Source organism: Heptranchias perlo, unplaced genomic scaffold, assembly GCF_035084215.1.
Source record: "Heptranchias perlo isolate sHepPer1 unplaced genomic scaffold, sHepPer1.hap1 HAP1_SCAFFOLD_162, whole genome shotgun sequence".
NCBI lineage: Eukaryota > Metazoa > Chordata > Chondrichthyes > Hexanchiformes > Hexanchidae > Heptranchias > Heptranchias perlo.
In genome coordinates, this window is record NW_027138881.1 from 271,922 (window position 1) to 287,660 (window position 15,739).

At 49.1% G+C, this 15,739-nt stretch overlaps 1 protein-coding gene across 1 annotated transcript in view; it reads left to right on the forward strand.

Annotated features, from left to right (window-relative positions):
• Positions 1-15,647, forward strand: part of sardh (sarcosine dehydrogenase) — an 89,050-nt gene extending 73,403 nt beyond the window's left edge. Inside the window, exons 18-20 of the mRNA XM_067977597.1 lie at positions 527-695; positions 1,350-1,485; positions 15,033-15,647. Of these exons, the coding sequence (XP_067833698.1) occupies positions 527-695; positions 1,350-1,485; positions 15,033-15,158 (431 nt within the window). The 3' untranslated portion in view covers positions 15,159-15,647. The remainder of the gene's footprint in view (positions 1-526; positions 696-1,349; positions 1,486-15,032) is intronic.
• Positions 15,648-15,739: the final 92 nt, after the last annotated feature.

Genomic DNA, 15,739 nt, shown 5'->3' on the forward strand with positions numbered 1-15,739 from the left:
TTAGGATGTGATGTTAAACCGAGGCTCCATCTGTCCTGTCAGATGGAGGTAAAAGATCGCATGGCACTATTCAAAGAAGAGCAGGGGGAATTCTCCCCGGTGTCTTGGGGCCAATATTTATCCCTCAACCAACATCACTAAAAACAGATTACCTGGTCATTATCTCATTGCTGTTTGTGGGATCTTGCTGTGCCCAAACTTGCTGCCACGTTTCCTACATTACAACAGTGACTAAACTTCAAAAGTACTTCATTGGCTCTAAAGCGCTTTGGGACGTCCTGAGTCGGTGAAAGGTGCTCACAGGTGCAAGTCTTGAGTTAACGAGAAAACTGATTGGAGATCAGGGTTTGGGATCAGGGTTTGGGATCAGGGTTTGTCCATCACGTGTCCCCTGCTCAATCCTTGTTCTTGATTGAAGCTGTGTGTAGCCCCTGACTGTAAAAGGCCGACCTTGGCAGGTAAGGGATGTGAGACGCAGACTCTTTAAACGGAAGCACGCTGATTGGCAGCTCCCCTTGTGTTGCAGGGTACAGACACTGGCACGCTGACCTTCGATCCGATGACACTCCACTGGAAGCTGGACTTGCTTTCACATGCAAACTGAAGTCAAAAATCCCATTTCTTGGCCGAGAGGCTTTGGAGAAGCAGAAGGCGGAGGGTCTTTTTAAACGCCTGGTGTGTTTCACCATTGATGAGTGAGTCTCTGAATCTGAACAGTCTCCGTCCTGGTGTGGGGAGAACCCAGCACCTCGGGTTATTATTTAAATATAGAGAAAAGTATTGTTTGAAGTTAATCTCCATTTAGTGTGTGAGCAAGACTGTAAGGAACATTCTGATGTACAATTTAAAATGCTGAGTAATTGCAGCTCAGTGTGACGGCCCGGGGAGGAGGCTGCCTGCAAAGAGCAGAATCACAGCTTCATCTGTTCAGTCGATTGGCCAATCCCCAAACCCAGCCAAGTCTAAAAAAATAGAGCATTGAGCTATCGAGAACATTCATAGTGTTCGGTTGCCTGGGAATCCCTGACCATTTGTACCAGCGCCCCCTGAGTGGGCCCAGTTTCAATCCTTTGTTCCATTCCTCAGACGTGAAACTACTGAATTAATGGCGGGATTGAGATACTTTACAGGCCAGGAAATGTCAGCCAGGCTTGTTTTAACATTCGTTTTACACGTGGAATTTTTGGGACCAAAGTATGTGGAAGGACAGGATTCAGGCTCCTTCCCGTTTCATCCTCCAGGTCAGACCCTGCTGACCACTCGCTGGCTTGCCTGGTCTGAGCTTTGGTGGTGTTTTCATCATATTCTCCTGTCTGTTTTTGATACAAACGCCAATCCTTATCCTGCAGGAAAGTGCCCATGTTCGGCCTGGAAGTTATTTGGAGGAACGGGAAACTGGTCGGACACATCCGGAGGGCCGATTTCGCATTTACGCTCAATAAGACCATAGCTTACGGCTATATCAGGGACACTGAGGGTGGAGTGGTAAGTAGAAGTAATATGGACACCTGGGAGTGTTTGATGGGACAGTGTAGAGGGAGCTTTACTCTGTATCTAACCCTGTACCTGCCCTGGGAGTGTTTGATGGGACAGTGTAGAGGGAGCTTTACTCTGTATCTAACCCTGTACCTGCCCTGGGAGTGTTTGATGGGACAGTGTAGAGGGAGCTTTACTCTGTATCTAACCCTGTACCTGCCCTGGGAGTGTTTGATGGGACAGTGTAGAGGGGGCTTTACTCTGTACCTAACCCTGTACCTGCCCTGGGAGTGTTTGATGGGACAGTGTAGAGGGGGCTTTACTCTGTACCTAACACGTGCTAACAGTTGGTTGATCAGATATTGGAAAATTCATTGAGACATTAAGATACTGAGTTTTAACAATTCCTGGAGTACGGGAAAAGGTCCTCTGTTTATGACCAGGACAACACTCTCCTAATCTCTGGAGGTAACTCAAGTTCCCTCTTTGCACATTAGGACTGTCACTTGGATCCTGAGTCCATTACTTCTATCTCATGGAGTCACACAACACAGGAGGAGGCAATTCGGCCCATCGTGCCTGTGCCGGCTCTTTGAAAGATCTATCCAATTAGTCCCACTCCCCTGATCTTTTCCCATAGCCCTGCAAATTTTTCCTTTTCAAGTATTTATCCAATTCCCTTTTTCTTTCTCTTCTCTTTATCCCTCTTGGTCCCTTCTCTCCTGTTTCCTCGCCTTCCTGTTACCCAGTCATGCCTCCTTTCATTTTTCCCCTCTCAGGTACTTTTTCCCCCAATCCCTGCCCCAACCCTTCACCACTCCTTGACCTTCTGACTCTCCTGCCGCTGTCCCAGGCTTGACTCCCCCTTAGATAAGCCTACAGCTTCCCCCTGAGTCTCTCTTGGCATCCTTCGAAGGGCCCTTCGAGGCACTTGTCACTGCCTCCTGCCTCCTTACGAGCAGCAACCCCAATTGCCCCGCCCTCCTCTCACCGACTGGCCTGCTCAGCGCATCTGCTGGGGACTAAACTTGCTAATCTCCCTCCCACCCCACTCACCCCTCCCACCGTTGACCCTGTGAACTCTGCAAGCATATCCGCTCTCACCACCCCTCTCTGCTTCTCCTTCCAGAATGTCCATTCGTTTGTGAACAGGGCCCTTGCCGTCCATGAGCTTATTGTGGATGATTACATCGACATCATGGCCTTGACGGAAACCTGGCTGATGGGTGATGACACCTTCCCCTTGAGTGAAGCCTCCCCGCCTGACGATATCTTCCACCACTTGCCCCACCCAGACCGCCGCGGTGGCGGTGTGTCCCTTATCACCAAATCACACCTTGGTCTGTCCCCCGACTCCTCTGGCACCTTCTCCTCAGCTTCTCCCCTACCAACCGCGTCCTAAACCCCTCTCCCCTACCAACCGTCTCCTTAAACCCCTCTCCCCTACCAACCGCGTCCTAAACCCCTCTCCCCGCCCTCTCTCTCCACCCTCACCTCCAACAAGAAGTGTGCGAGGAGCTCATGGACATGTTTATCGTTAAGATTGAGACCATCTGTTCAGCTGCTTCTGCCACTTCCCCCCCTGCCCAAGCCCTGAACTTACAACTTTCTCCAGTTTCTCTCCTATCTCCCCACATGCCCTCTCTGAGCTCATCTTGACCATGAGACCCATCTCTTGCTCCCTTGACCTCATTCCAACTAAACAATTGACCCCCCCAGCTTCCCTTCCTGACCCCCATGTTAGCTGATAGTTAACAGTTCCCTCTTCTCAGGTACTGTCCCCCTCCCCTTCAAATCGGCCGTCATCACCCCCTCCTCCAGAAACCCACTCTTGACCCCTCTGTCCTTGAACGTGTTATCGCCTCCCAAATCCGTGCCCATCTTTCCTGCAACTCTGTGTTTGAATCCCTCCAATCAGGTTTCCTTCCCTGCCACAGTACTGAAATGGCCCTTATTGAAGTCACAAATGACCTCCTCTGTGACTGTGACCGTGGTAAACTCTCCCTCCTCATCCTTCTCCACCTGTCTGCAGCCTTTGACACGGGTTGACCCACACCATCCTCCTCCAATGCCTCTCCTCCATCGTCCAGCTGGGTGGGACTGCGCTCGTCTGGTTCCATTCTTATCCAGTCATAGCCAGAGAATCACCTGCAATGGTTTCTCTTCCCGCTCCCGCTCCGTTACCTCCGGAGTCCCCCAAGGATCTATCCTCGGCCCCTCCTATTTCTCATCTACATGCTGCCCCTTGGCGCAAGATGTGGGTGTGGTTCCTGATAAATACTTTGTGTCTGACTTCACAAAGGAGAGGGATGATGCAGAGATTGAAGTTAAGGAGGGGGAGTGTGAAATATTGGATGGGATAAACATAGTGAGAGAGGAAATATTAAGGGGTTTAGCATCTTTGAAAGTGGATAAATCGCCAGGCCCAGATGAAATGTATCCCAGGCTGCTAAGAGAAGCAAAGGAGGAAATAGCGGAGGCTCTGACCATCATTTTCCAATCCTCCCTGGATACAGGCGTGGTGCCGGAGGATTGGAGGACTGCTAACATTGTACAGTTGTTTAAAAAGGGACTGAGTAATTACAGGCCAGTCAGCCTAACTTCGGTGGTGGGCAAATTATTGGAAAAAATTGTGAGGGACAGGATAAATCATCATTTAGAAAGTCACGGGTTAATCAAGGACAGTCAGCATGGATTAGTTAAGGGAAGATCATCCCTGACTAACTTAATTGAATTTGTGGAGGCGGTAACTAGGAGGGTCGATGAGGGTAATGCAATTGAGGCAGTGTACATGGATTTTAGCAAGGCTTTTGACAAGGTCCCACATGGCAGACTGGTCAGAAAAGTAAAAGCCCATGGGATCCAAGGGAAAGTGGGTAGTTGGATCCAGAATTGGCTCAGTGGCAGGAAGCAAAGGGTAATGGTCGACTCTGTTTTTGTGACTGGAAGGCTGTTTCCAATGGGGTTCCGCAGGGTTTAGTACTGGTCCCTTGCTTTTTGTGTTATTTATTAATGATTTGGACTTAAATGTCGGGGCTTGATTAAGAAGTTTGCAGATAAGAACATAAGAAATAGGAGCAGGAGTAGGCCATCCGGCCCCTCGAGCCTGCTCCGCCATTCAATCAGATCATGGCTGATCTTCGACCTCAACACCATTTTCCTGCACCATCCTCATATCCCTTGATGCCTTTAATATCTAGAAATCTGTCGATCTCTGTTTTAATGTACTCAATGACTGAGCCTCCACAGCCCTCTGGGGTAGAGAATTCCAAAGATTCACCACCCTCTGAGTGAAGAAATTTCTCCTCATCCCAATCCTAAATGGCCGACCCCTTATTCTGAGACTGTGACCCCTGGTTCTAGACTCCCCAGCCAGGGGAAACATCCTCCCTGCATCTACCCTGTCGAGCCCTGTAAGAATTTTGTATGTTTCAATCAGATCAACCCTCATTCTTCTAAACTCTAGAGAATACAGGCCTAGTCTACTCAATCTCTCCTCATACGACAATCCCGCCATCCCAGGAATCAGTCTGGTGAACCTTCGTTGCACTCCCTCTATGGCAAGTATATCCTTTCTTAGGTAAGGAGACCAAAATTGTACACAATACTCCAGGTGCGGTCTCACCAAGGCCCTATATAATTGCAGTAAGACATCTTTACCCCTGTACTCAAATCCTCTTGTAATAAAGGCCAACATACCATTTGCCTTCCTAATTGCTTGCTGCACCTGCATGTTAGCTTTCAGTGACTCACCCAGGTCCCTTTGAACATCAACATTTCCCAATCTCTCACCATTTAAAAAATACTCTGCATTTCTGTTTTTCCTACCAAAGTGGATAACTTCACATTTTTCCACATTATATTCCATCTGCCATGTTCTTGCCCACTCACTGAGCCTGTCTATATCCCCTTGAAGCCTCTTTGCATCCTCCTCACAACTCACATTCCCACCTAGTTTTGTGTCATCAGCAAACTTGGAAATATTACATTTGCTCCCCTCATCCAAATCATTGATATAGATTGTGAATAGCTGGGGCCCAAGCACCAATCCCTGCGGTACCCCACTAGTCACAGTCTGTCAACCTGAAACAGACCCGTTTATTCCTACTCTCTGTTTTCTGTCTGTTAACCAATTCTCAATCCATGCCAGTATATTACCCTCAAATTCCATGTGCTCTAACTTTGTTCACCAACCTCCTGTGGGACCTTATCGAAAGCCTTCTGAAAATCCAAATACACCACATCCACTGGTTCCCCCTTATCTATTCTACTAGTTACATCCTCAAAGAACTCCAATAGGTTTGTCAAACATGATTTCCCTTTCATAAATCCATGTTGACTCTGCCAAATCCTATTATTATTTTCTAAGTGTCCTGTTATCACATCCTTTATAATAGATTCTAGCATTTTCCCCACGACTGATGTCAGGCTAACAGGTCTGTAGTTCCCTGTTTTCTCTCTCCCTCCTTTCTTAAATAAAGGGGTTACATTTACCACCCTCCAATCTGCAGGAACCGTTCCAGAATCTATAGAGTTTTGGAAGATGACAACCAATGCATCCACTATCTCTATATCCACCTCTTTCAAAACCCTGGGATGCAGATCATCAGGTCCTTGGGATTTATCGACTTTCAGTCCCATTAATTTCTCTAGTACTATTTTTTTTACTTATACTAATTTCCTTCAGTTCCTCATTCTCGCCAGACTCTTGGTTCTCTAATATTTCTGGGAGGTTTTTTGTGTCTTCTTCCCTGAAGACAGACACAAGGGGCTCGATTTCCACACCCCCAATCAGGTGTGTTCGTGGCGGGGGGACTGCAAAAATCGGGGATTCCCGGGGCCACCCTCCTCCTAATAATAAAATTCACAAACTTGCACACTTACCCCGGTGTCCAGACACATGTACCTACCTTGCGGACCCCCTCAAATGTACATCTTCCGGATGGGGGCCGCCGTAGCTGCAGTCATGACCTCCTCGGAGGGCGAACAGCCTCGCCGGCCACGCCGGCCACCTCTGACACGTGGAGCCCCACAACACAGTGCTGTGACACATCCACCTGCACTGCTGGAGGGAGGGCAATGGCAGAGAGAGATGCGTCGCAGGGGGCACTAACCTCGCCACAGGGTCCACAGACCGAGGCTCAGCTTCCTGGACCTCTCTGAGCAGCAGTGCACACGGAGGCTCAGAGTCACTCGACATGTAGTCGTGGACATCTGCAGCCTCCTTCATGCCGAGCTGCTCCTGGCTGGCCCGAGCACCATCTTCCTACCTGTTGCTGTCAAAGTCACCACTGCCCTCAACAACTTCTCCTCCGCATCCTTCCAGGGTGCCACCGGGGACATCGCCGATGTCTCTCAGTCGTCTGCACAAAAGAGCCCTGCAAATACACCTACACCCACTCTGCAGTGACACAATGGGTGGCATCAGGTGTGGGTCTTCATTGTGATCCTCGGGAAAGGGCATTATTGCACAAACCAGACAAGATTCGCGAAGACGTGGCAGTCGTGGTGACAATATAATATGTAATGTGAGTTGATCAGAAATTAAATATAAGTAAAAACCATGACAAACCCTCAAACACCCTTGTGCATCCCCTTCATGCTCACGACACGTTTGCCTTACGCTGCCTACTGCACATATGTGATGCATGCCCTGTGGCTGCAGCACAGGTAGTGGCAGGTTGAGTGAGGCTGACTGTGAAAGAGATGCATGAGAGGGTGAGTATGGGATAGAGCCATGAGATTGTATGAGGATTGGGTTGAGCGGTAGTGGAGGGATGAGTACTGGCGAGGTGAGTAGGTGCAGGTAAGATGAGGATGAGGTAGCATAGTGGTTATGTTACTGGACTAGTAATCCAGAGGCCTGGACTAAAATTCAGAGTCATGAGTTCGAATCCTGCCACGGCAGCTGGCGAATTTAAATTCAATTAATTAAAATCTGGAATTAAAATATTGGTATCAGTAATGATGGCCATGAAACTACCGGATTGTCGTAAAAACCCATCTGGTTCACTAATGTCCTTTAGGGAAGGAAACCTGCCGTCCTTACCCGGTCTGGCCTATATGTGACTCCAGACCCACAGCAATGTGGTTGGTTCTTAATTGCCCTCTGAAATGGCCTAGCAAGACACTCAGTTGTAAAATCTCACTACAAAAATAATAAGAATAAAACCGGACGGACCACCCGGCATCGGACCACTGGGCACCGGACATGACAACGGCAAAACACCAAGCCCAGTCGACCCTGCAAAGTCCTCCTTACTAACATCTGGGGACTTGTGCCAAAATTGGGAGAGCTGTCCCACAGACTAGTCAAGCAACAGCCTGACATAGCCATACTCACAGAATCATACCTTTCAGCCAACGTCCCAGACTCTTCCATCACCATCCCTGGGTATGTCCTGTCCCACCGGCAGGACAGACCCACCAGAGGTGGCGGTACAGTGATATACAGTCAGGAGCGAGTGGCCCTTGGAGTCCTCAACATTGACTCTGGACCCCATGAAATCTCATGGCATCAGGTCAAACATGGGCAAGGAAACCTCCTGCTGATTATCACCTACCGTCCTCCCTCAGCTGATGAATCAGTCCTCCTCCATGTTGAGCACCACTTGGAGGAAGCACTGAGGGTAGCAAGGGCACAAAATGTACTCTGGGTGGGGGGACTTCAATGTCCATCACCAAGAATGGCTCGGTAGCACCACCACTGGCCGAGTCCTGAAGGACATAGCTGCCAGACTGGGCCTGCGGCAGGTGGTGAACGAACCAACACGAGGGAAAAACTTACTTGACCTCGTCCTCACCAATCTACCTGTCGCAAATGCATCTGTCCATGACAATATTGGTAGGAGTGACCACCGCACAGTCCTCGTGGAGATGAAGTCCCGTCTTCACACTGAGGACACCATCCAACGTGTTGTGTGGCACTACCACCGTGCTAAATGGGATAGATTCAGAACAGATCTAGCAGCTCAAAACTGGGCATCCATGAGGCGCTGTGGGCCATCAGCAGCAGAATTGTATTCCAGCACAATCTGTAACCTCATGGCCCGGCATATTCCTCACTCTACCATTACCAACAAGCCAGGGGATCAACCCTGGTTCAATGAGGAGTGTAGAAGAGCATGCCAGGAGCAGCACCAGGCGTACCTAAAAATGAGGTGCCAACCTGGTGAAGCTACAACTCAGGACTACATGCATGCTAAACAGCGGAAGCAACATGCTATAGACAGAGCTAAGCGATTCCACAACCAACGGATCAGATCAAAGCTCTGCAGTCCTGCCACATCCAGTCGTGAATGGTGGTGGACAATTAAACAACTAACGGGAGGAGGAGGCTCTGCAAACATCCCAATCCTCAATGATGGCGGAGTCCAGCAAGTGAGTGCAAAAGACAAGGCTGAAGCATTTGCAACCATCTTCAGCCAGAAGTGCCGAGTGGATGATCCATCTCAGCCTCCTCCCGATATCCCCACCATCACAGAAGCCGGTCTTCAGCCAATTCGATTCACTCCACGTGATATCAAGAAACAGCTGAGTGCACTGGATACAGCAAAGGCTATGGGCCCCGACAACATCCCAGCTGTAGTGCTGAAGACGTGTGCTCCAGAACTAGCTGCGCCTCTAGCCAAGCTGTTCCAGTACAGCTACAACACTGGCATCTACCTGACAATGTGGAAAATTGCCCAGGTATGTCCTGTCCACAAAAAGCAGGACAAATCCAATCCGGCCATTTACCGCACCATCAGTCTACTCTCAATCATCAGCAAAGTGATGGAAGGTGTCGTCGACAGTGCTATCAAGCGGCACTTACTCACCAATAACCTGCTCACCGATGTTCAGTTTGGGTTCCGCCAGGACCACTCGGCTCCAGACCTCATTACAGCCTTGGTCCAAACATGGACAAAAGAGCTGAATTCCAGAGGTGAGGTGAGAGTGACTGCCCTTGACATCAAGGCAGCATTTGACTGAGTGTGGCACCAAGGAGCCCTAGTAAAATTGAAGTCAATGGGAATCAGGGGGAAAACTCTCCAGTGGCTGGAGTCATACCTAGCACAAAGGAAGATGGTAGTGGTTGTTGGAGGCCAATCATCTCAGCCCCAGGACATTGCTGCAGGAGTTCCTCAGGGTAGTGTCCTAGGCCCAACCATCTTCAGCTGCTTCATCAATGACCTTCCCTCCATCACAAGGTCAGAAATGGGGATGTTCGCTGATGACTGCACAGTGTTCAGTTCCATTCGCAACCCCTCAAATGATGAAGCAGTCCGAGCCCGCATGCAGCAAGACCTGGACAACATCCAGGCTTGGGCTCATAAGTGGCAAGTAACATTCACGCCAGATAAGTGCCAGGCAATGACCATCTCCAACAAGAGAGAGTCTAACCACCTCCCCTTGACATTCAACGGCATTACCATCGCCGAATCCCCCACCATCAACATCCTGGGGGTCACCATTGACCAGAAACTTAACTGGACCAGCCATATAAATACTGTGGCTACAAGAGCAGGTCAGAGGCTGGGTATTCTGCGGCGAGTGACTCACCTCCTGACTCCCCAAAGCCTTTCCACCGTCTACAAGGCACAAGTCAGGAGTGTGATGGAATACTCTCCACTTGCCTGGATGAGTGCAGCTCCAACAACACTCAAGAAGCTCGACACCATCCAAGATAAAGCAGCCCGCTTGATTGGCACCCCATCCACCACCCTAAACATTCACTCCCTTCACCACCGGCGCACTGTGGCTGCAGTGTGTACCATCCACAGGATGCACTGCAGCAACTCGCCAAGGCTTCTTCGACAGCACTTCCCAAACCCGCGACCTCTACCACCTAGAAGGACAAGAGCAGCAGGCACATGGGAACAACACCACCTGCACGTTCCCCTCCAAGTCACACACCATCCCGACTTGGAAATATATCGCCGTTCCTTCATCGTCATTGGGTCAAAATCCTGGAACTCCATTCCTAACAGCATTGTGGGAGAACCGTTACCACACGGACTGCAGCGGTTCAAGAAGGCGGCTCACCACCACCTTCTCAAGGGGCAATTAGGGATGGGCAATAAATGCCGGCCTCGCCAGCGACGCCCACATCCCGTGAACGAATAAAAAATAAGAAAGTTTTGAGTGGGTGTGAGGAGTGATGTGATAGAGTAGTGTTGGCTGTGCAGAAGGAGATGTGGGGTGGGGGCGGTGATGTGGCAGACGGAGTGTAGGGGAATGAGTAAGTGTACTCACTTCGGCTGACCTACTTAGGTCATTGAAGCGCCTCCTGCACTGTATGCAGGTGCGCGATATGTTGGTGGTGCAGGTGACCTCCTCTGCCACCTCGAGTCAGGCCTTCTTGGTGGCAGAGGCAGGCCGCTTCCTCCCGCCCGCCCGGGGGAAGATCTCTGTCCTCCCCCTCCTCCTCACCCCATCCAATAATACCCGGACTGAGGCATCATTAAACCTGGGAGCAGCCTTCCCTTGGGCTGCTCCATGCTGTCATTGTTCCTATTTTCTGCAGCATCAGTCAGTGGAGGACTGCCCCTTTAAATCGAGCTCCTCCAGCTGACAGCCTATGATGCGCATGCGCAGTCCGCCCGCCGCGAAACCCGGAAGCAAAGGTAAGTACCTTCAATCAAGCTGCAATTGCGTGCGGAGCACCCCGATTTCACCGGGCACGTTACCCACGCACCCAGTCGACCCCCCGCCCTCCTAATATCGAGCCCAAAGTATTTGTTTAATTTCTCTGCCATTTCCTTATTCCCCATTATAAATTCTCCCGTCTTTGTCTGTAAGGGACCCACATTTGCCTTCACCAGTCTTTTCCTTTTTACATCCCTATAGAAGCTTTTACAGTCCGTTTTTATGTTTCTCACTAGTTTACTCTCATTCTATTTTTCCTCTTTATCAATTTCTTGGTCCTTCTTTGCTGAATTCTAAAATGCTCCCAATCCTCAGGTTTACTGCTTTTTCTGGCAACTTTATATGCCTCTTCCTTTGATTTAATACTATCTTTAATTTCTCTTGTTAGCCACGGTTGGACCACTTTTCCTGTTGGGTTTTTGTGCCTTAAAGGAATATATATTTGTTGCAAATTATGTATTAATTCTTTAAATGCCAGACATTGCCTGTCTACCGTCATACCTTTTAATGTAGGTCCCCAATCAACCACAGCCAACTTGCGCCTCGTACCTTCGTAGTTTCCTTTGTTTAGATTTAAGACCCTAGTTTCGGATTGAACTACATCACTTTCAAACTTAATGAAGAATTCTATCATATTATGGTCACTCTTCCCTAAGGGCTCCTTTACAACAAGATTATTAATTAACCCTTTCTTATTGCACAATACTAGATCTAAAATAGCCTGTCCCCTAGTTGGTTCCTCAAAATACTGATTTAGAAAACCACCACGGATACAATCCAGGAATTTGTCCTCCACGGTATTAGTGCTAATTTGGTTTGCCCAATCTATGTGTAGATTACAGTCCCCCATGATTACTGTATTACCCTTGTTACATGCACTTCTAATTTCCTGCTTTATACCGTGCCCTACATTACCACTGCTGTTTGGTGGCCAATAAACAACTCCCACCAATGTTTTCTGCCCCTTGCTGTTTCTTAGCTCCACCCAAACTGATTCTACATCTTGATCTTCTGAGCCAAGATCCTTTCTCACTATTGAACTGATCTCATCCTTTATTAACAGCACTACCCCACCTCCTTTTCCTTTTAGCCTCTCCTTCCTAAATTTCGAATATCCTTGAATATTCAGTTCCCAGCCTTGGTCACTCTGCAGCCACGTCTCTGTAACGGCAATTAGATCAGACCCATTTATTTCTATTTGTGCCCTCAATTCATCGACCTTGTTGTGAATGCTGTGAGCATTCAGATAAAGTGCCTTTAATTTTGCCTTTTTAACATTTTTTCCAATTTTGACCTTATTTGCTGCTGGCCTTTGTTTCCGCTGCCTTCCACTGCTTTTCTGCCTTCCACGTCCAGCTTTGTTACTCTCCCTTCTGAATCTCCTCTCAGGTTCCCATCCCCCTGCTAAGTTAGTTTAAACCCTCCCCAACAGCGTTAGCAAACCTCCCCGTGAGGACATTGGTCCCGGCCCTGCTGAGGTGCAACCCGTCCGGCTTGTACAGGTCTCACCTCCCCCAGAAGCGGTCCCAATGCCCCAGAAATCTAAAGCCCTCCCTCCTGCACCATCTCTCCAGCCACGCATTCATCTGCTCTATCCTCCTATTTCTAGACTCACTAGAGCATGGCATCGGGAGTAATCCGGAGATTACTACCTTTGAGGTGCTGCTTGTTAATCTCTTTCCTAACTCCTTACACTCTGCCTGCAGGATCTCATCCCTCTTTCTACCTATGTTGTTGGTACCGATATGGACCATGACCTCTGGCTGTTCACCCTCCCCCGCCCTCCCCCCCGCCCCCAGAATGTTCTGCAGCCACTCAGTGACACCATGACCCTGGCACCAGGGAGGCAACATACCATCCTGGAATCACGGCTGCGGCCTCAGAAACACCAGTCTGCTTCCCTAACTATAGAATTCCCTATGACTCCCCGTGTGGCTGGACCATCCATGGTGCTGTGGACGCAGCTCTGGCTGAACTCCCCAGAGAAACCCTCTCTCCCACCAATATTCAGAACTGAATACTGATTAGAGAGTGAGATGCCCTCAGCAGACTCCTGCACTGCCTTCCTGGTCCTCCTTGTCTGTCTGGCGGTCACCCAGTCTCTGCCTGCACTTTCTTAACCTGCAGGGTGACCAACTCCTGAAACGTGCGATCCATGTAGCTCTCAATCTTGTGGATACACTGCAATGATACAAATATTGGCCGTGTGGTTGATAGTGAGGAGGAAAGCTGTAGACTGCAGGAAGATATCAATGGACTGGTCAGGTGGGCAGAAAAGTGGCAAATAGAATTCAATCTGGAGAAGTGTGAGGTAATGCATTTGAGAAGGCAAACAAGGCAAGGGAATACACAATAAATGGGAGGGTACTGAGAGGTGTAGAGAAACAAAGGGACCTTGGAGAGCATGTCCACAGATCCCTGAAGGTAGCAGGACAGGTAGATAAGGTGGTTAAGAAGGCATACTAGCAGGGATACTTTCCTTTATTAGCCGAGGCACAGAATATAAGAGCAGGGAGGTTACACTAGTTAGGCCACAGCTTGAGTACAGTGTACAGTTCTGGTCACCACATTACACATTACATGATTGCACTAGAGAGGGTACAGAGGGGATTTATGACTATGTTGCCAGGGCTGGAGAATTTTAGCTATGAGGAAAGATTGGATAGGCTGGAGTTGTTTTCTTTGGAACAAAGGAAGCTGAAGGGAGATTTGATTGAGGTGTATAAAATTACAAGGGGCCTCGATAGAGTGGATAGAGAAGATCTATTTCCCATAGCAGAGAGGTCAATAACCAGGGGACATAGATTTAAAGTAATTGGTAGAAGGATTAGACGGGAGTTGAGAATTTTTTTTCACCCAGAGGGTGGTGGGGGTCTGGAACTCACTGCCTGAGAGGGTGGGAGAGGCAGAAACCCTCAACTCATTTAAAAAGTACCTGGATGTGCACCTGAAGTGCTGTAACCCACAGGGCTACGGACCAAGAGCTGGAAAGTGGGATTAGGCTGGGTGGCTCTTTTTCAGCCGGCACGGACACGATGGGCCGAATGGCCTCCCTCTGTGCCATAAATTTCTATGATTCTTTGATTCTATGATCATCCAAAAACACAATGTCAGATTCCACATGTACGCTGACGACACCCAGCTCTACCTCACCACCACCGCCCCCGACCCCTCCACTGTCTCTCATTTGTCACACTGCTTCTCCGACGTCCAGTACTGGATGAGCAGAAATTTTCACCAATTAAATATTGGGAAGACTGAAGCCATTGTCTTTGGTCCCCGCCACAAACTCCATTCCCTGGCCACTGACTCCATCCCTCTCCCCGGCCACTGTCTGAGGCTGAACCAGACCGTTCACAACCTTGGCGTCCTATTTGACCCTGAGTTGAGCTTCTGACCCCGTATCCGCTCCATCACTAAGACCGCCTACTTCCACCTCCGTAACATCGCCCGTCTCCACCCCGCCTCAGCTCATCTGCTGCTGAAACCCTCATCCAAGCTTTTGTTACCTCCAGACTCGACTATTCCAATGCTCTCCTGCCCGGCCTCCCATCTTCCACCCTCCATAAACTTGAGCTCATCCAAAACTCTGCTGTCCGTATCCTAACTCGCACCAGCTCCCGTTCTCCCATCACCCCCTGTGCTCGCTGACCTACATTGGCTCCCGGTCCGGGAACGCCTCGATTTTAAAATTCTCATCCTTGCTTTCAAATCCCTCCGTGGCCTCCCCCTCCCCTCCCTATCTCTGTAACCTCCTCCAGCCCTACAACCCTCCGAGATCTCTGCGCTCCTCCAATTCTGGCCTCTTGCGCATCCCCGATTTTCAGTGCTCCACCATTAGTGGCCGTGCCTTCAGCCACAGTGGTCACTCTGGGCACTTGCCTTGAGATGGCCGTGTTTTCACAGACTCTGTATCTCACTCTCTCCAGGTAACCCCCGATTATGTGCGGAATGGTGAGTACTCGCTGGAGAGGATGGGGGTCTCTTACCCCGCCAAGGCCCACCTCAAATCGCCCTTCGATCCAAACAACAAACGGGTGAAAGGGATTTATTAGAGAGGAGCCAGGAACGGAGTCTGATCGTGGTCCCAGTGCTTTGAAACTGGGAACAGGGTGACCAGGAATTTGCTGCAGTTGTCGTCGAGTTTCAGTTGTTTAATTGGAAGATTGTTTTATGGAATGTTGGGATGTTTGGTGAAATTTCTGAATCATGATATTACAACCAGAGGCCTTCGCCCTGATTCACAGTGAGGCCAGGGTTTAACATTTTACTCAATCAAGACCAATTTTACAGCCTTTATAACTATTTTCAATCATGTTTTAACGAATTAAAGTTTACACTGTGCCAAAACCAGCATCGTCTGCCGCACACGCGACCCTGGCCAGCTGCACCTGCTATTTAACAGGATGTCGTCTGCATTGTGACAAAACTGATCTAAATTCTGATCTAAATAATTTCTAGTTTCCATGTGATCACAAGCAATAGATTAATTAACTAAACCTCTGTGCATTTTAACAACAATCAATAAATACAACAGGGTCCCAGTTGTGGCTGGAGTCATGGGCTTGGTGTGACACTCACTCTGGGCTCAGTTCTTAACTCTGCAGGAGCTGATCACTGAGATATAAACAGTGAT